The sequence below is a fragment of the Orcinus orca genome, chromosome 4, assembly GCF_937001465.1.
Source record: "Orcinus orca chromosome 4, mOrcOrc1.1, whole genome shotgun sequence".
Lineage (NCBI taxonomy): Eukaryota > Metazoa > Chordata > Mammalia > Artiodactyla > Delphinidae > Orcinus > Orcinus orca.
Window position 1 is genome coordinate 52,831,635 of NC_064562.1, and position 20,402 is coordinate 52,852,036.

The window sequence follows — 20,402 nt, forward strand, 5'->3', positions numbered from 1 at the left end:
ATGAAGATCTACTAACAGCAAAGTTGTGTTCCTTGTGTATACTGTGGAGTAGAACTCAAGAGGCCTACCCTAGAGGAGCTTATCATATTTTGTGTCTATTTAGAGTTTTAATATCTTAATAGAATTGCTGAAACTACTTCGTTGTTTGCTTTTGCTGACCGTCTATGACTTTGTCCACACTTTGTTCCAATTTTCATGCTTTTTTTTCAGATTTTCTTCTAAATTTCTCTCATATCTGACCCTGAATTTGTCCTCTTTGCTTTAATTGAAATTTTCATCTTTTCTTGCCTGTGTTATTGCAAAGGACTCCTACCTGTTTTTCATGCCTCTATTTTTAATCTATTCTAACTCCATTGCTCTACAGCAGCTAGAATGAGTAACTTAATCTTCTGAAGGTTGATCTAATTATGTCACACTGATTCTTGAAAACCCTGGTTGCCTTCCCTATACCTGGTATACAATCTAAGCTCCTTAAGATCATTCCTGATCTAGCCCCTCCCCACTTTGCTGATATTATTTTCCTGCGCTTGCTTCACCCTTGTTGGCTCTGGATAAACTTTAACATGTTTGACATTCCTTATATTGCCACACCCACTCTTCCCTCAAGATTCACTCAAACAGATCTTCTCTGGCCTCCTTAAGTAGAGAGGTACATGCCTCTTTGGAGGTCCCATAGCATGCTAACTAGGGCAGTTAATTGCTCCAACTGTGTCTGTCTCTTCTACCAGAGTGTCTACACCCAAAGTTGACATCTTTGAGTTTCTCCTTTTTCAATGCACAACACATTTACTCGTTTAATAGTTCTCATGCCCCTACCTCCTCCACCCACCCACGTACCTTTTTATTAACAATTCCTTTCCTCTTCCTAAAATCTTATCAAAATTCTTTGATCCTGTGGCCATCAGAGACCTTGAATAGAAGTGATTCAGAAAATTTGGACTGAATATGAAGTTTAAGGAATAAACATTTATTTGGCTGCAGTCTCTCTTTTTGTGTATGTTCAAGCATGATATGCTTAGAAACTTAAGTATGTTTAAAAGCTCGCTGAATAAATATAAAAAATTCTAGGTGCTAATAAAATTTTTTTTAGTCTTCTACTTTGAATAATCCCCTTACCTACCAATGATTAAGATGGTCCATATATATATATATATATATATATATATGTTTATTTATTTATGTATGCCATATAAAGCAATGCTTAAGGGTACAAGGAACAGTCCCCTAAAGTCTCCTATGAAGTCCGAGTATTCCAGGCTTCAGAGAGTCCAGGAATCCAATGACATGGTATGTAAAATGTTGTGATTATGTCATAGGGAAGAACAAATCTAACTCCATATTGGGTCTGTTTCTTTTATTTTACCTTTGTATTCTATTGCTTTTGCTATTAGAATGTTGCCTATAGCCTGAAATATACAGGATAGCTCATTTTCAAGTCTCCGACCTTTAAAGGTATAACACTTTTGGGACTTCCCCTGTAGTCCAGTGGTTAAGACTCTGCTTTCCAGTGCAGGGGGTGCGGGTTCAATTCCTGGTTGGGGAACTAAGATCCCACATGCTGTGGGGTGTGGCCGAAAATTAAAAAAGAAAAAAAGGTATGACACTTTTCCATTCATATAGAGATAAAAAGTTACAGAACAGAGAATAACATTTGTCTTGTTGCAGGTTTACAGGAACTTAGTGACCTGATCTATGTGGATAGTTGCAAAAACAAAGGAATCTGACACCAAGAAGTTTGTGACAACCAACTACACCCCCTCCCTTTTTAGTGTAAAAGCCCGAATTCTAACTTGGGTAAGATAGTTCTCTGGACACCCTTAGTCTGCTGGCTTTCCAAATAAAGTTACTATTCCTTGCCCCCCAATAACTCCTCTCTCGATTTATTGGCCTGTTGTGTGATGAGCAGTAGGAGCTTGGACTTCGTAACAATTAGGCCTATGTTATTGTTCTGAGGGGAAGGTCCATTGCTTTCATCAGGTTCTCATGGGACTACTCTAGAGTTTTTGTAGTCTCATGGTAAGTAATACCACATCATATTTCATTCTTGTAATTAATTTCATTCACATGCCTATGTTATAAGCGAAGAGAACCTAAAAAGCTGTGTCTTCAGAGCAGTGTTTCCCAACGTGTTTTATAGAGCTTCTGGATAAGCATTCTCTGAGGTGTCTCTTAAAAATACAGATCCCTGGGTCTACACCAGGCCAGCTAAATAATAAGTTGTGGAGGTAGGGCACAAGAATTTGCATTTTAAACTTACCAATGGATCCTTAGGCATTCTGGTTTAAGAACCAGTATGATAAAACCAAGGAGAAAATGAACTCTTTCAAGGGGAGAAAATTAGTTTTGTTTTTATTTTTTTAATGGATTAATAGTAACTAACATGAAACACTTACTCCCTGCCAGGTGCTGTCCTAAATGTATGTTATATGGTTTAACTATTTAAATGGCTATAACAATCATATATTATTCAGTGTGAGGAAATTGAGACACAGAGAGGTAAATAGACGAAAGACACATAGTAAGTGGTTAAAGTGGGATTTAAACTCTGTCTTGGCTCCAGAGGTCAAGCTCCTAATTGCTACCCTATATAGTTTCACTTAAGAGAGAATATTTTTATTAGTTTCCTGCAGGTTTTTTGTTTTGTTTTATAGTTATAAAAAGTGTTGATTCTTAATATTTATTATTATTCAAAGCTTCACTTTGAAGCAAATATAAAAAAATCAGTTTTTCTTCCCAAGTGAATAGCTGAAAGAATATGTATGTAAGAAAACATTTTCTGGAACACATAGTTAAAACAACTACATCAAATTAAAAAATTTGATATGACACTGAGCAAAATTTAAAAACTTTAACATTTGTTGATGTGGGTGGTGTTAAATTTTCTGTACTGTTTCTGCATTTAAAGTTGTGATGGCAAACCACAAATGTTTTAAAAAGAATCAATATTTGAAATGATTTTTAAAACTCTGACTTATTACCTGAAGCAATATTCAGTTTAAATGATTTGGAACTGTAGTTGAATCCTACATGATGTTTATGGATCATCTACTATTCAGAAAGTGGTACGTGTTCATCATCGTGATCCCTGAGATGTAAATTATACTGATTTTCACCTTTCCTGAATTATTTTGGTAATGTTAACTTATATTACCATATTAAAATTCTTTTACTTCATACAACCAGCAAGGAAAAATAAGCGACTCTACTCCTCAGATATATCAAATATTTTCTGTATCAGATACGTGAATACAATTATTCACATTACCTAAGCTAGTTTTTATATTTAAAAATCACAAAAAGTAATTTCCCAGTTTGCCAAAAGTTTTGACTATTAAAGTCTGACAAATTTATTTCCACACAAAAATTAAAGGGATATGTTTATTTTATTAACTCCTTCATAAGTAAGAATATAGGTGAGAAACTATGGCTTACAGAATTGACTAGCCCAAAGCCAGTCAGCTGATTTAGTGGCAGAGTAAGTTACTGCATCACTAATTTGATATTTTCTTCTACTTTAATTTTTAATATTTTGTATTTTCAATAGCTGCCCATAGCTTAACATGCTGACATAAAACTAACAGGTTGTTGCTTTGTATTGATGCCTGACACCAGTAATCTACTTTATTGGAACTCTTATCCATGTGAACTCTCCTGAGTTCACAAAGTGAGTCTCTATGATAAATGATCATACTGAATAGTTAACAATTTATTATTCATGCGTTAGGACAGTATCCAGCACATCTCAGTGCTCTTTAAATGTTTTTTAAATAAATACAAAATTTGGAAGATGTAAACATTAAATCCAGTAGTTTCTCTGTTACTTCGTTTACTGTTAATTCACCTCAGGCAAAGCCACTTTTTATGTTTATAAAATAGGATAGTACCATCTAGATCCTAGCTATTACAGAATGAATTAATATTTATAGTGTTGTGAGGTCTCTAAAGGAATATGTGATACATCTGGAGAAATATGTCTTAATTTTTTCCACTTTCCTTGATGGAAGATTTTTCTTCCTTTAAAACATTTTTTTTTCCTTAGCACAACTTTACACGTGGCAGAAATTCGACGTAGAACATTAAATACCTTCAACCTCTAACTTCATTTCCTTGTTTTTGTCCTGTCCCAGATTTTCTATATCCCTTCATGTGCTCACTTACCCAGTGCTCCCCTCTTGTTCCAAACTTAGAATATTAATTTCTTAAGCATTTTTACATATATGACTATATTTTATTCTCTATGTTCCTGCAATGAATAGGAATCACTACACTATTAGCTATGTGTTGAGCATTTGTATGTCAGATGTGGATGCTCACAACCTGTGATAAGAGCCAACACTGGGAGTTTCCTGGTGGTCCAGTGGTTGGTGGGATTCCGAGCTTTCACTGCTGAGGGCCCGGGTTCGATCCCTGGTTGGGGAGCTAAGATCCCACAAGCCACACAGCGTGTCAAAAAAAAAAAAAGCCAAAGCCAACACTTATTAGGTGTTTGCTGTGTAACAGGCATTATTCTAAGTGCATTACATATATTAATTCACTTTATCCTCATAATAATTCTATGAAGTAGGTACTACTACTACTATCCCCAGTTCAGATGAAAAAACTGAGGAAGAGAGATCAAGTAACTTGCCCCTAGTCACAGGTACTAATTGATGAAACTGGGGTAGGAATCTGGGTGAAGCCTGCTCTTCAATCAGAAAAACTTGAGTTTTCCACCTGTGTGTTTCTCCTTTACTGTCACACTATTACCACTCACAACACTTCTGACACCATGTCTCCCCCACCAAGCAATTCTCTGCAACACCAGCTGGGTGTCCTACAATTTAACCAACTCTGACAGTCTACCTGGAGATAGCGTCAGATCCCACAGGTTAAGGGCTCGGTCCCAAAAGACTGCCCCTACTCCACTTTAGATACCAATCACAAAGTCCAGGTTGTTATCTGTGCTTCTGACCGATGGACTTTAAGTCTGAGGTTCCCATAACTCCCACCTTGGGTTTGATTAATTTGCTAGAGTGGCTCACAGAACTCAGGGAAACACTTATGTTTACACTTTACTAAAGAACATGATGAAAAATATAGATGAACAGCTAGATAAAGAAGTACATAGGGTGAAGACTGGGAGGATCCCCAGCACAGGAGCTGCTGTCCCCATGGAGTAGGGTGCATCACCCTCCCAGTACGAGGATGTGTTCACCATCCTGTAAGGTCCCCAAACCCCGTAATATCGGGATTTTGTGGAGGCCTCCTCACATAGACATGACCAATTATTAACTCCATCTCTAGCCTCTCTCCCCTCTCTGAAGCACGGGGGTCTGGGGCTGAAAATTCCAAGCTTCTAATCACAGCTTGGTCTTTCTGGTGACCGGCCCCCATCCAGGAGCTCACTTAGAGTCACCTTATTAGAACAAATGCTGTTCCCACTGCTCCTACTACTTAGGAATTTACAAGGGTTTTAGGAGTTCTATGCCAGAAACCAATATATATATATTTTCTATTGTCTCACAGCTCTTAACCACTGTTATATGTATATACCTATACCCAAGGTAGGTATAGTACCATATAGCTGAAGAAAATGAGTCAGAGATCAAGTATAACTCAAAATCAACCTAGTGAGTTAACTCCAAAACCTGTACTTTTTTACTATATCAGAAAAGGAAGTATAGGATATGGCTCTTAAGCCAGAAAGGCTAGGCTGAAATCCTGGTTCTACCACTTAATAGCTATATAACCTTGAGAAAGTTACTTCTCTTTGCCAGTTTCTTCATCCTTAAAATATGGATAATAGAATTTACTACATAAGAGTTGTGAGGAATAAGGATATAAATAAAATGCTTACAAAAGTACCTTTGCACTCAATATAAACTTTTATTTCTAACTTTCCTTTTTTATTTATAAGAAAATAATCTGGCATGTGCGCTACTCTGGCAGCAGTTGTAAGCCAGAAGTTAAAAGAATGAAGGCTCAAATTAAGCCGGCTTGGGTCCAAATCCCAAGCATATGTCCTTTAGGAAGTTAACCTCCGGGAATTTCAGCATCCTCATCTCTGACGGAAGAGAACAGTACCACTGCACAAACTTGTGGTAAATGTTTTAATAATAAATATTAACCACTGACCATCTCTGCATTTCTAGCAGCTAGCACAATGTTTAATGAATAAACAGTGACATAGGTAAGATGTCCTTTGTGCTTTCCTTCACTAGTCCTCTCATTTTCTCCCTGGCATCATCCTAAAAATTTTTAAGTTCACCATCTCATCTTTTCCCTACTGTAAAGACCAGAATAACTATAAAGAAAAATGTAATTTTGTTACCACCTTTAGTTACCACTTACCCAGTAGTAATCATACCAGATTTTCAGCAAGTGTACAAAGAGCACCCACCAGTACAGAAGGGGAAATGGAATTTTTATCTTACCACATTAAGGACTATTAAAAAATATTCACATTTAATGTAATTAAGGCATATCTCTTTCTGTTTTTAACCAAGTTCCTCTTCAGTCCTAAGCTTGTACCACAATAAAATGTACAAAATCCATAAGTTTACAGTAGACTCATTATTAACAAGTATGCTGCTCGAGAATTATACTTTAGGTAAATAAAATGTCAGAACTACATTATAGCCTGTCTTACAAATAAGATGACTGCCAAAGGTGCATTCTCTTCACTTTATGTGAAAAATTATAAAAGTACTATAAGTTTGATTGTTGCTCCACAACTAGCTGTGGAATTTCCCTAGGCTACTATTTGACAGAATGTTGGAGAACTTTTTTCATCACCATCTCTCTTCCCATGCACCCTCATATTGTTCCCACAGTTCTTAGTATGATCTGATTCCAAATTAAAACACAAATTAAGCAGTAACCCAAACAATTTTCCCTATTGACAGACTTTTAAAAATTTACGGTTAGGTATTAAATATTAATACAATCATGTCACCAGTTAAAAATAAAAATTTATTGATCCAAAATTATTGCCAAAAAACTTAAGCTAAGCAAAAACTTTATTTAAGCTTAATGCTCTTTTTAACCCCTGCACGAATGCCAGATAGTTCACCACTATAACGTTGCTCTTCTCTACGAACTTCACGAACCTGGCCTCTTCTGCGAATTTTGGCTCTTCTGAACTTCTCCCGGTGTTTCACTCTGGGATTCCGATCAATCTTCTTTCTCCTAGGTGTAAGCCCCCTATTTTTAGCAATCTGATAAGTAATGGCTCTCTTTGCATTTTGAACATCAAGAGCCTGTTCTTCAGTACTATCTTCTTTCTTTCTCTTCAATTTTTGTCCGTCTTCTATTTCTTTATAGTATTTCAGTGCAGCTTCATCAAAATCAGAATCATCAGAAAGGTCTGTAACAGCAGAGGCAGCAACAGCAGAAACAGATTTTGGCTTGGCCTTTGTGGATTTTGCTTTTAGATTCAGTTCTGCCTTTCCAGCATCATCTTTAAGTGTGAGCAGATGACGAATCTCAGAGGACAGCTTCTGATCCACAAATGACAGCTTGTTGATCAAATTTCGGTAGGTAACAAGCCTTTCTATGACAGGATGTCCATGTGCAGGGACTCTCCTAGCTTTCAGGATCAGATAAAAACTGATGTTGGAGCAGTAGTTCAAATAGAGGTTGTATTTGGTCCTCAGGTATTGGCTTCCTTTTCCAGGTGGAATGATCTTTTGCTCCACCAACTGTAGCAATGGCTCCAGCTCATCCTTCACCTCTGTCAACTTAACTTTCAGGTCATCTATCAGCTCCAAGAGCTCTGGCGATTCCTTTCGCAGCATCTTCAGCTTCTCTCTCACTGAAACTTTCGCCAAATCCTTCACGACCCGTGTCTCAACCTCATTTACCCGAGGTACTGGTTTTGCAAAGGCCTCCACCCAGGTAACTCCAAAATCGTCCTCTTGCAGAGCTTGGGCTAAACGCCGCTGAATGAGCTGTGCCTCCTCTTCCTCCTCTCTTTCCTCTTCCTCTACTTCTTGTTGACTCTGCCGGCCTCGGGACTTGGAACCATAGTCCGTGTCGTAGTAAAGTTTTTTCCTCTGACCCCACGACAAACTGGGATCCACCGAGGCCTCAGCCTCACTCTGCGTGGAGCTCCCACCATCATCATCGTCATCCTCATTACCCGCACTCTCTTCATCTTCATCGTCCTCATCGGCGATATCTAGGGCAAGAACCTCCTCCTCATCGCCATCCTCCTCCTCGGCCCCACTCTCCACTTCGCTCCACCCCTTAGCCAAGGCAGCCCGAGATCGGGCCTCATGGAAATCATCTACCTTATCTTGGTAGTAGCTGGAGTCCGCTGGTGAGGGAGGAGATTCCAAATTGTCATCATTTTCGTCCGCTGGGTCGCGACCTGCCTTAGCTCGCACAGCTGCCCACTTGGCCGCTCCGCGCCGCCGGGATCTCCCCACCATAGCTCGCAGTGTCAGCTTCTACAGCGACGTCTGGCTTTCGGTCACCTCTGACTTCCGCGCACGAGCCACGCGCTCCAGCAACAAGCCTCTATAGCAGCTACGCGCTCTCTTACCATGCGCGTCTGCGGGCACTCCAGTAGGATGCAGGAGTTTCCACCTCCTTCCGGCCCCCAGGATGCTCTCTGTGTGGCGTTTGAACCAGGACTTCCGGTTGGTCCTTCAGGCCTTTCCGTGTAGGAACAATAGGTATAGGAAGTTCAGTTCCGTAGAGCCCTTTAACCCAGTTCTTACTCTCGCGAGGCTGGGCGTCGCTAGGGGGATGGCCTGGTGAACCGCGAGGTGATGTCGCGGTAACCATTGGAGGGCGCTTTACCTCCACGCCTAGGAGAGGTCCCGGGGCGGTGCGGTGAGTTGTCCTGCTTCCGTACCGGTTGTCACCGGCCTGGAGCCGAGTCCAAGTGTAGAAGATTTCCTTGTTTACTGGAATTGTTTTATCTTCTCTGCCTATCCGTCTGGAAGTTAATCAGGTTATTGTTGTCTCAGCAACGTCCAAATATGACATTTCTGGGCCCCGTAGCCTGAGGCGGCAGCGGCGCCACTGCGCTCTGGAATCCTGGCGCGGGCGTCCGGGAAAGCGCAGGCCGGGCCGCCGGGCGGGTGGTAGCCCGCCTTCAGCTCCCTTTCCGCAGGGCTCGGCGACTTCATGGGATTTGTGTCCCTGAGGAGTTTCTGAGGGGTGACGGTGGGAAGGCAGAGCCGCGCTCTAGAGTTCGCTTCTTTCCGAGAAGCTCAAGTAGGCTGCAGAAGGCACCGCGATTTCTCTGCCTTTTTAGTGGAAGAGGTTCATTCTTCAAGATATTTTGGAAATGGCACATTTTAACCCTCAAGGGCGGACGCTTCATGAATTGTTCGACACTTAATAAGCACAGGGCAGCGTGCTAGGCTTTGGGAGAACAGTGGTGGGCGAAAGCAGACGCTGTTCCTGCAGTGGTGGAACTTGTGGTCTAGCTGGGGGCACGTGTTAATCAAGTCATCATGCAAAACGTGCCTGATTATAATTGGGGTGAGTACAGGGAACACTTGTCCTGTGTTACCCAGCTGCTGAAAATACTCAACCTGCCTTTTTACATCGCTTTTTGTACACGCCATCCATCCCCCTTTACTAAACACTAAAGTGTTGAGTACTCCCCCCCCAAATACGGGAAATTTCTGCTGTATTGAAGAGACAGTCTAAGCATCACCTCTTTGATCTCGTCTTTAATTCCCTTAGTCTTTTCCTCAGTTCTTCTGTATCACCTAGTAGACCTCAACTAACTGTGATATTGCAAGCACGCAATACAGTGTCTGGCACAGAGTAAGTGTTCAATGAAGATTTGTTTAATGAATAAGTATTGAAATTGCAGTATTTGATTATCTGTTTCAGGTGCTCCAATAAACGGAGGGAATGAATAATGCATAAGGCTGCGAACATCCTTAAGGGAGATAACCTGAGCTGGAATGGATTTTAGGAGTCATGAATTCCCATTCCAGTATCTTCATTGTATACATGTGGAAACAAAGACTTGGGAAGGTTACATTAGCAAATCAAGCACAGAAACCTGGGGTAGGGCTCCCACACCAGGCCCTCACATTCAGCTGTTATCAGTCCTTTGCTAATTCAATGTGAATGAGTTTCAGACCTTTTCCAGAGCATAGGCTAAGCTGGGTGGATGAAAGAAACCAAGAGCTCAGATGAAAGTGTTTGAAGAGGAGGGGGGTAATAAGGGAAAAATCAGTCAAATTTGTCTTTAGAAGTATTTCTAGGACTAGAAGTGTGAAAGGACTGCCCTGCAATCTTAGAGTAATTCAGGGTTTAAGTTTTCAGACATTACATATGATAGGTTCATGTTCATTATATATGTTAGGTATTATGACACCTTCAGATGTGGGTAGTTGAAAGCTGAACTTTTGATAAGTTGCTAAAATTAATGGCGACATACAAGTTCTTTGCAGAAAGTGGAGTGTCATTAGGTTATGAAAAATAGTACAATTTTTTAGAAAAATGGTATTTTGAACTAAATATTTTTAAAGTGTTAAAAGTTATCTTAAGCATTAAAAAACCTTTACAAGATTTTAGAAAATACAATTTAAACAATAGAAAAGGTGTGGGTAAAAGTCTTATGTTCTGATGGTAAGCCCAGAATTCATTTTTGAATGTAAATTTTAATAGGTTTTGTCATTCAGATATTAACTGCTTATTAATTGTAGCAGAATGCTACATGCTGTAGTAGATCTAAAGGTGAATTAGCCACAGTCTCTTCTAATCAGGTAGAAAAGAAGACATGCATACAGATTATACTAAAATACAAGGCAGTGCGAGGTAAACCCAGCGCTGTGAGAGATCAGAGGTGAGAGATCGTCTCTGGATTTTGTTCTGGAAATGTTGCTTAAAGAATGTTGCATTTAAGCTGGGACTGTGATTAGATCCATGCTTTAAATGTATTAAATTTACATTATATGTAAGCATTAAGTTTTACTTAGGCATGTAAATCTCAATTTTTCTGTTCATTTTTATTGCTAATTATTTGAGAATTTGTAGTCATACTTAACAAAATGCGTATACTGTTATAGAGAAGGTAGAAAAATATTTTGGATATTTTTAATGGAATGATCACATTCCTCTAATATTATTTGGTTTATACTATACATTACATTTCCTAACTATTTAAAATAAAGTTGCAGTAACCAGTGCATATTCAGAGAGTGTTGTATTCTAACATTCTCAGATCTTTTTGATGAACAGTTCAGAAGTTAGTTCTTCCATTCCAGCAGCTCCCATAGTCTAATCTTCCATAGCCTATTCTTGGAATTATTTGCCATTTGTTGAGGAAATTGTTTTCTTAAAAATTTGTATTGCCGTGACTTACCTGGTGGTCCAGTGGTTGGGACTGATCACTTCCACTGCAGGGGGCGCGGGTTTGATCCCTGTTTGGGGAACTAAGATCCGGCATGCCGCACCGCCAAAAAAAAAAAAAAAAAAAATGTATTGCTGGAAAGACAGATTAATGCTTTATTATGTTATAAGCCTATGCCAATTAAAAAGAAAAACAGAGTCCCCAGAGAAAATGCACAAATATTAAATAACATTTAACCATTATTTTTGTGGCAACTATAATGTATTATCAACTTGAATCTTTATTACATTATTGTGATGCCTGCTCAGGAGTTAGCACACTACACATAATGAGAGCCAACAGGTTTCTTTTCTTTTTTTTCGTTTTCTTTAGAATACCCTTTTTGCCTTATTCTAAGCCTCTTGTAGGATTTTCTTACTGTAGAGGTGGGGTTCATGAATGACACACTAGGTGGTATTAGGATACTTTCTTCAGGGAATGAGTTCAAGTTGTTTAAGATATTCTACCACCAGATTAGCTTAAACTGATCTCAGTTTCTTCTGGACTTGCAGCAATAATAATAGCTAACATTGAGAGTAGTTATTATGTTCCAGTACTGTTATAAGCTCTTGACATTTAACCCTATGAGGAAGTACTGTGATAATCTCTAATTTAGGAAACTGAGGCACATGGAGTTTAAACGAGGTCTTAAGACTGGTAAATGGTAGAACTAGATTTGAACCCAGACAGTCTGGCTTTGGAATTCACACTATACTATAGCTAACTACTGTACTATATTGGCTTTCAAATATTCCCTTAATAGGTCTTTTCATTTCCAGTCTCTGCTATACATTTGATTCAGCATCATCAGGTAAATCTTCCTAGAATACCATTTCCCTCATCCCACACCCTTGCTCAAAATGCTTCAATGACTCTCCATTACTGTCAAGATAAAGTTCACAACATACAGGGCCCTCCCACAGTTTTGCCTCAAAGCAACCTTTCTCGCCATACCTTTCATTACCTCCCTACTAAAATCTTCCATTCTAACTTAAATGCTCTACCACTCTTTATTCCCCAGACGTTGCTTTGCGATTTCCTCCTCTGTTTCTTTGCTCATCTTTTCAGTGTTCTCATACTTCCTTATGTAAAAAAGTTGCAAATCACTACAGACATCTTTTTGGTTAAATTCTCACACAGGTCCATAATGGGACCTGTATGAGGCTGTTTGAAAAGCTATTATTGATAGCAGGGTGTTGGAGACAACCTGGATGTCCATCCCTGGAAGAGCAGATCAATAAATGTCATGGGTGAACAGCATGGAATTTAGGAGCATAAAGTGACCATACAGCTTAGTTTGCTTAGTACAGTCTTGTTGAACTTGTTATTCTAGTGTAATTATTAATAGCAACCCTTTTACTTTTATGATTTAGATGATAAAGTATATGGTCATCTTAACTATGCAATAATTGGAAAGTGGATTATATATCCACATATCAACATGAATGGATCTTAAAAGCAATGTGCTTAAGAACAAAAGTAAAAAAAATGAGATATGTAATACAATGTGTACAACAATACAGCAGCACACATTTTGTAAGAACATATATAAACAAAATAATGTGCATTAACTACAAAAGAACAATTGCTTATGGAGGAGCAAAGAATGGGATGAGGCTTGGAGATTAGAGGAAATAGGAGAGGTATCAATACTTTCCATGGACCAATAATGATAATGTGCCAGGAACTGAGGAGAATGATTAACTGTTTGCATCTGAGGTTCAATTAAAAATAAGGAAAACAAAACAAAAAACAAAACAAATAAGCCGACAAAAAATGACCATATATGTCTCTAACTTAAAGTCCTTTAAAAGCTTCCCAACATCTATAGGATCAAGTTTATATTCCTTATGACCTGACTCCTGCATACAGCTTAAGCTTTACCTCCTACCACACTCTCACTGCTACTATGTACGGCATAGCCTTGTATATGTACACAACATATGTACAATAGATGTATATATTAGGCTAAGAGCTAAAGCCTTTATTGTATAGCAACTGAGGGCTGACTAGAAAAAAAATTTATGTGGGTTGTGTTTCAAAAAGCTTCACCATCAAAACTACAGTTATCATTGTATCAATAATTAATATAAAAATAATTGTATCTACCAGGTTCCTCCTTAACCTGGTACAGGCTATGCTTTTTCTTGCTGCCTTTCCTTTACACATGTTGTTTTCTTCTATGCTTTCTAGAGAATTCTTACTCATCATTTAAGGCTAGTTTTTTTTGGCCACGTGGGAGCTTAATTTCCTGAACAGGGATCCATCCCATGTCCCCTGAATTGGAACCTCGGAGTCGTAACCATTGGACCACCAGGGAATTCCAAAACTAATTTTAAATGTCACCTTAAAAGCCTTTCCTTGTCTCCTCAGACAGGATGAAGAACTTCCTCTTTTGCATTTCCATGCTTCAGATCTCTATTTATACTTACTGCTTTCCCTCCATTAAGTGTATAAGCCCCATTAAGGCTGGATCCAAGCTGTTATTTTTTAAATCCCTAGAATCTAGGCCAGTATTTGAGAAAATATGTTTCTAAACGCAGTGTCAGCATACAAAATAGTAGCCTTTAACAATGAATTGCAATGTCTTTTGTACTGCTCTGGTCATCAGCACAGGTTTGTTTTTTGTTTTTTTTTTAAGTAACTTTTAAAAACTGAAATATTTGATATATGGCTTTTGTGAACTTAAGCTAATAATTAAATGTGTATTTGCCTTTCATCCCAGTGTCACAGACTAGGTTATGATGACTGAATTTGTCAAAGAAGTAGTGTTTTTTTTTTGTTTAATGTTCAGAAGAAGTAATAATAGTTAAAATAATTTGATATGAGAGTAATAATGGGAAGATGTATTCTTGGTGTTAAAAGTGATCAACCTATTTAGATAATTTAATATACCTCACGGAAACTCCTTGAACTACTTTTAGGTACAAAAAAAGAAGGATTATTTTTAGGTGTAAGAAAGAAAATAGAAAAGATGAAGCATAGTTGCCATCTGCTTTCATTTCTGTCAGAAACCACTTACTCTGAAACCAGTAAGTTATTGATTCTTTTTGCAACTAGGGTGTGTATCTATTTAAAGACACAAAAATCCTAAACGTGATTTGGAAGTAAAATATAGAACTTATACTGAAGTATGAGATAAGCATATGAACCCTTGTAAGCTTTTAATTAAAAATGACTCGGTTTGGTAGTTTTAATTACAAAATGAAGAATTTAATGAAATTGTGACACTACTTTCTCTTCCAAACTCTAATTCAACTAAATACTGCACAATTATTTTCTAAACATTATTTTAACCCCTTTTTGTTTTTTCTTGTCATGAGGAACCTTGTAGATACAATTATACAGATAACTGTTGATTCAGTGATAATTGTACTTTGATGGTGAAGGTCTTTTGAAACAGTTCATGTAATTTTTTTCTCTTTAGTCAGCCCTCATTCTCTACAGTATAAAGCCCTCTTATCCTAATATTCATGGCCTGCCTATATCTGGCCCCAACTTATTTTTCTAGCTGCTGTCCTACTACTTTCATTGAGGAACTCTACATTGTAGTTAAAACTAAAATGCACATTGTTCTTTTTCTCTTTTTAAGATTTCCTTCCCTTGGCTTTTGCTTATGCTGCCCCACATCTCAATTCTTAGATGGCCTTCAAGGCCCAGCTAAAATCATATCTTCTCAAGGCTGTATTCTCTGATATGTTTCCTTCCTTTGGCATCTAATAGCCCTTTAACTCTTCCTATGTTAGGATTTTTTTTTTAAATGGAAGTATAGTTGACTTACATTATTGTGTTAGTTTCATGTATACAGCAAAGTGATTCAGTTATTTTTTTCAGATTATATTCCATTATATGTTAGTACAAGATATTGAATATAATTCCTTGTACCATGCAGTAAATCCTTATTGCTTATCTCTTTTATTTATAGTCGTTTGTATCTGTTAATCCCATACTACTAATTTGTCCCTCTCTCCCTCTCCCCTTTGGTAACCATAAGCTTGCTTTCTATGTCTGTGAGTCTGTTTCTGTTTTGTATATAGATTCATTTGTATTATTTTTTAGATTCTACATACAAGTGATGTCATATAGTATTTGTATGTCTCTGACTGACTCACTTCACTACGTGTAACATTCTCTAGGTCCATCCATGTTGCTGCAAATGGGAATATTTCATTCTTTTTTATGGCTGCATACTATTCCACTGTGGGTGTGTCTACACACACACACACACACCACACCACACCACACACCACATCTTCTTAAGCCAGTTGTCTGCTGATGGGCACTTGGGTTGTTTCCGTGTCTTGGCTATTGTTAAGTAGTGCTGGTATGAACATTGGGGTGATTGTATCTTTTCAAATTAGGATGTTCATCTTTTCTGGGTATATACCCAGGAGTGGGATTGCTGGATCCAATGGTAGCTCTATTTTTAGTTTTTTTAGGAACCTCCATACTGTTTTCCATGGTGGCTACCCCAATTTACATTCCTACCTACAGTGTTCCCTTTTCTCCACACCCTCTCCAGCATTTATTTGTAAACTTTTTGATGGTAGCCATTCTGACTGGTGTGAGGTGACACCTAATTGTGGTTTTGATTTGCATTTCTCTAATAATTAGCGATGTTGAGAATCCTTTCATATGCCTGTTGGCCATCTGTATGAATTCTTTGGAAAAATGTGTACGTAGGTCCTATTTTGGGGTTTTAAAACATTTTCTCCATTGTGTTGAGACTATTTATATACTTGTTTTATATTTTCTGCCAGATATATCACCATTCATCTCTGTAACCTTTATAATATCTGATACAGTTACATAGTAAGTACCGATAATAGCTAATCAAATAATGAGAGTTAAATTGAGTTCTCTTAAATTTCAATAAGGTATTAGAAGTTAGTAAAAATAACTTAAAAATTTAATGAGTCTGAAAATGTGACTGATCTATATCTATTTTTGATATTAAGAGATAACTTAGACTTTATGCTAGGAGCAAAGGGGAACCATTGGGGGGTTTTAAACAGGACAAGATTAGAGGATTGACGGGAAGAGGTAAGATTATAGAGAGGAAGTTAGTATGAGGCTGTTACAGTCATCTAGGTGAAGAATTTTAGTGTCTAAACTAGGGCCCTGGAAACAAAAATATAAGAGGTACACAGATTAACAGCTATTTACGCGATGGTATTACAGGACTCAGTGTCTGATTAAGGATGAGGAGGTGAGGAGTTAAAGTGACTCACAGGTTTTCTTGGACAACTGAGTGGATGATGGTACCCTCCACTAAGAAAACTCAGGAGGAAAGAGGTTAGCAGGGGTGAGGAAACAGAAAAATAAGTTTTGGACATTGTGCCTTTGAGGTGTCTGTGAAGGGGTTTAAGTGTCTAATCTCTTCTAGACAGTAGGATATATGGTTCTGAAGCTTGGGGGGAGAATATGAACTAGGGCAAGAGATTTGGGTGTCTTCCACATTTAGCTGGAACATGAGACTATATTTGCTATTTAACTAAAAAACAAAATATGGTTTGGAGTTGTTTTTACCTAAGTAGCTAGCGTGCATGAATTAGTTGAACAGAAGGGATATACTACCTGCCTGCCACTACAGTTATAAGACTATCATCAAGTGTGAAATTTAAAAGGTTTGGATTAATAAATGAGCTACATGCAATTAAGTATGTAATTTTAAACCTATTCAAGTTTAAGACCTCTAAACTTACCCTGTAAAACTAAGCCATGAAAAATTACTAAAAACAACAATAACAAAAAATACATCTGAATAAAGCTTTCATGTGTGCTCATCTCTCATTTTTATCATGTTCAGAAGTTTTAGTCCCTGTCTGGGCTTTCTCCACTTGCTGTTGTCAATAACATTGAATATTTGGGGAGATACTAATTACATATCAGGCACTCTACTAGGTGTCTTAAGTATATTATCATATTTAATTCTCACAATATATCTATGATGAGGGTACCATTATTATCCTCTTTTCACAGATGAGGCTCAGAGATGTGAAGTAATTTGCCTGAGGTTATAAAACTGGTTGTTAAACCCAAGTCTGTCTCAATCTGAAGTTATTTTTTTAAAACTATTTTATTATACTGTCTCTTAGTCTACATTTTATCACAATGAAAAACTTATGCCCAGAGACATATGCATTTCTGTTTCAATACGTACTGAAAAAACTTGAACCCTCAGATTTATAGAGTAAGATTACTCAGAGATATGGTATCAATTTCAGCCAATATAATGGCAGAAAAATAGGAGAATCAGGAGGCATCAGCCATATTGCATCTCTCCAGTTTTATTTTAGGGCCTGGGAAAGCATGAATTGAGTAGATTTGTTCAGAGTACAGGCAAATATAGTCATAAAGTATAATTAGAGGATATCATTCAGAGATTGATCTATTGTTCCTTCATTGATTATTTTTGGGCAGGTTTATTCTGTGTTGTTTTTTTTCTTCTATGATTTTGGTAAAATTGTTTATTCACTATAAATTACTTTGTTTACTTCAACTTATTTTTGTTTACACTGATTGCCGTATCAGAGCATTACTTCACGTTGTGATTACTAACTGTACAATTAATGTTCTATTATGCAATATTTAAAGTAACAGTGAACACATTACTTGTTTCCTTTCATATAAGTATAAATCACTGATAATATTGTGATGTTATATTTAAAATTTGTTTCTTGTTGCTAAAGAGCTGAATTGAATGAAGATATTTAATAATCAAGTATAATATAGTTATCTATACAAAATCATTACTCTACAACCATATCATACAATAATGCTAAGTTTACATCCATGTAAACTATTTTAATTTTGCACAGCACACAGCACTGTAGTAGGTGCTTAAGGGTAAGTGTGTTGAAACATATGAAATATATGGTCTCTGGACTCATACTGCCGTACTGAACTTTCATTTCCTTCAATAGTCATGTTTTCTCTCAACTCCAAATTGTCAATGTTTTATTTATTCCTAGACCATAGTCCTCCCATTTTTGCCCTACTTCTACTCATCTTTCAATCTCAGTGTAGATATTGCTTCCTCTGGGAACCTTTCCTTGACCCTGCCTACCTCTCTCCCAACATCTGTGCTCCTATCGCACTTTGTACTTGTCATCATGTAAACCCATTTGATCAAGGGTCTTACCTATTTTGTTCACTTGTATCCCTGCCACATAGAGTTGATGCCAATAGATACTTGAGAGAAAGAAAAATGAATGAATGAATGATCATTTGAATTAAGGGCCAGGTAAGCATTGGTCTTGCAGGCCACATATACACATTTGCTATAATGGCAACTTTATTTCAGTATCATAAAGAGAAAATAAATTTGAAATTTATTTTTAAATTTTTAAAATAAAAATATGTGGTTGCCTCCAATTATATGAGGAAATTATGAGCCAAAAAGATAGCTATATTAATTTCCTATTGCTGCTGTAATAAACATTGGTGCTATAAAAAAATTAGCCGGGAATAATCAATTATTGCACATATTTTGGGCCAAAGCAACTTATTTGAAACTCTGAGAGAAATACAAAAGAATTATATAATAGTCTTGAAAGAATGCATCAGATATTTAAAAAAATTTCTTTGGATATTCCTCACTATGGATTTATGCTTTCTCCTTGTTATTGGGGAAAACAGACTTAGTATGGCACTTAAATATGATGTAAAAACTGAGTAAAAGAGTTAGGAACAAGAAAAATTTTATTTTCTTAACCATTTTCCTAACTGAGTCTTTATAATTCCGTTTTGGTACTTCCTTATATCCTTTTAATGGGGTGCCAATTGCTACTGCTCTTTATGAACCCCTCTCTGCATCTAGAAAGTGTTTATTTATTTTTACTTTTTTAAAACATCTTTATTGGAGTATAATTGCTTTACAATGTGTGTTAGTTTCTGCTGTATAACAAAGTGAATCAGCTATGCCTCTCCGTTGCAGAGCACAGGCTCCACATGCGCAGGCTTAGCGGCCATGGCTCACGGGCCCAGCCGCTCCGCGGCATGTGGGATCTTCCCGGACTGGGGCACGAACTTGCGTCCCCTGCATCGGCAGGCAGACTCTCAACCACTGCGCCACCAGGGAAGCCCTCCCCTCCCTCTTGTGTCTCCCTCCCACCCTCCCTATCCCACCCTTCTAGGTGGTCACAAAGCACCGAGCTGATCTCCCTGTGCTATGCGGTTGCTTCCCGCTAGCTATCTATTTTACATTTGGTAGTGTATATATGTCCATGCCACTCTCTCACTTCTTCCCCGCTTACTCTTCCCCCTCTCCCATTCCCAAGTCCATTCTCTACGTCTGCGTCTTTATTCCTGTCCTGCCCCTAGGTTCATCAGAACTGTTTTATTTTTAGATTCCATATATATGTGCCAGCATATGGTATTTGTTTTTCTCTTTCTGACTTACTTCACTCTGTATGACAGACTCTAGGTCCATCCACCTCACTACAAATAACTCAATTTCGTTTCTTTCTTTTTATGGCTAAGTAATATTCCATTGTATATATATATATGTGCCACATCTTCTTTATCCATTTATCTGTCAGTGGACACTTAGGTTGCTTGCATACCCTGGCTATTGTAAATAGTGCTGCAATGAACATTGTGGTACATGACTCTTATTTAAAAAATTTTTTTTGAATTTGATTTAATTTATTTTTTTATACAGCAGGTTCTTATTAGTTATCCATTTTATACATATTAATGTATATATGTCAATCCCAATCTCTCAATTCATCACACCACCACCCGCCACTTTCCCCCCTTGGTGTCCATACGTTTGTTCTCTTCATCTGTGTCTCAATTTCTGCCCTGCAAACCGATTCATCTGTACCATTTTTCTAGGTTCCACATATATGCGTTAATATACGATTTGTATATTAACAAATATACGATATTTGTTTTTCTCTTTCTGACTTACTTCACTCTGTATGACAGTTTCTAGATCCATCCACATCTCTACAAATGACCCAATTGTGTTCCTTTTTATGGCTGAGTAATATTTCATCGTATATACGTACCACAACTTCTTTATCCATTCGTCTGTCAATGGACATTTAGG

General features: G+C 37.6%; 2 protein-coding genes across 3 annotated transcripts in view; one reads left to right on the top strand and one right to left on the bottom strand.

Moving 5' to 3' along the window:
* Positions 1–6,932: 6,932 nt before the first annotated feature.
* Positions 6,933–8,601, bottom strand: UTP3 (UTP3 small subunit processome component). The gene has a single exon (XM_004283580.4). It carries the CDS (start codon positions 8,409–8,411, stop codon positions 6,999–7,001), a length of 1,413 nt encoding a protein of 470 aa, XP_004283628.1. The 5' UTR covers positions 8,412–8,601; the 3' UTR covers positions 6,933–6,998.
* A 649-nt stretch (positions 8,602–9,250) lies between these two features.
* JCHAIN (joining chain of multimeric IgA and IgM) overlaps positions 9,251–20,402 on the top strand; it is a 34,982-nt gene continuing 23,830 nt past the window's right edge. The window contains exon 1 of one of the 2 annotated variants that reach the window (XM_033412491.2): positions 9,251–9,474. In XM_033412491.2, the coding sequence (XP_033268382.1) occupies positions 9,447–9,474 (28 nt within the window). In that variant the 5' untranslated portion in view covers positions 9,251–9,446. Of the gene's footprint in view, positions 9,475–9,893; positions 10,015–20,402 lie in introns of those variants that run through there. The other variant, XM_049709605.1, reaches the window with a different exon arrangement.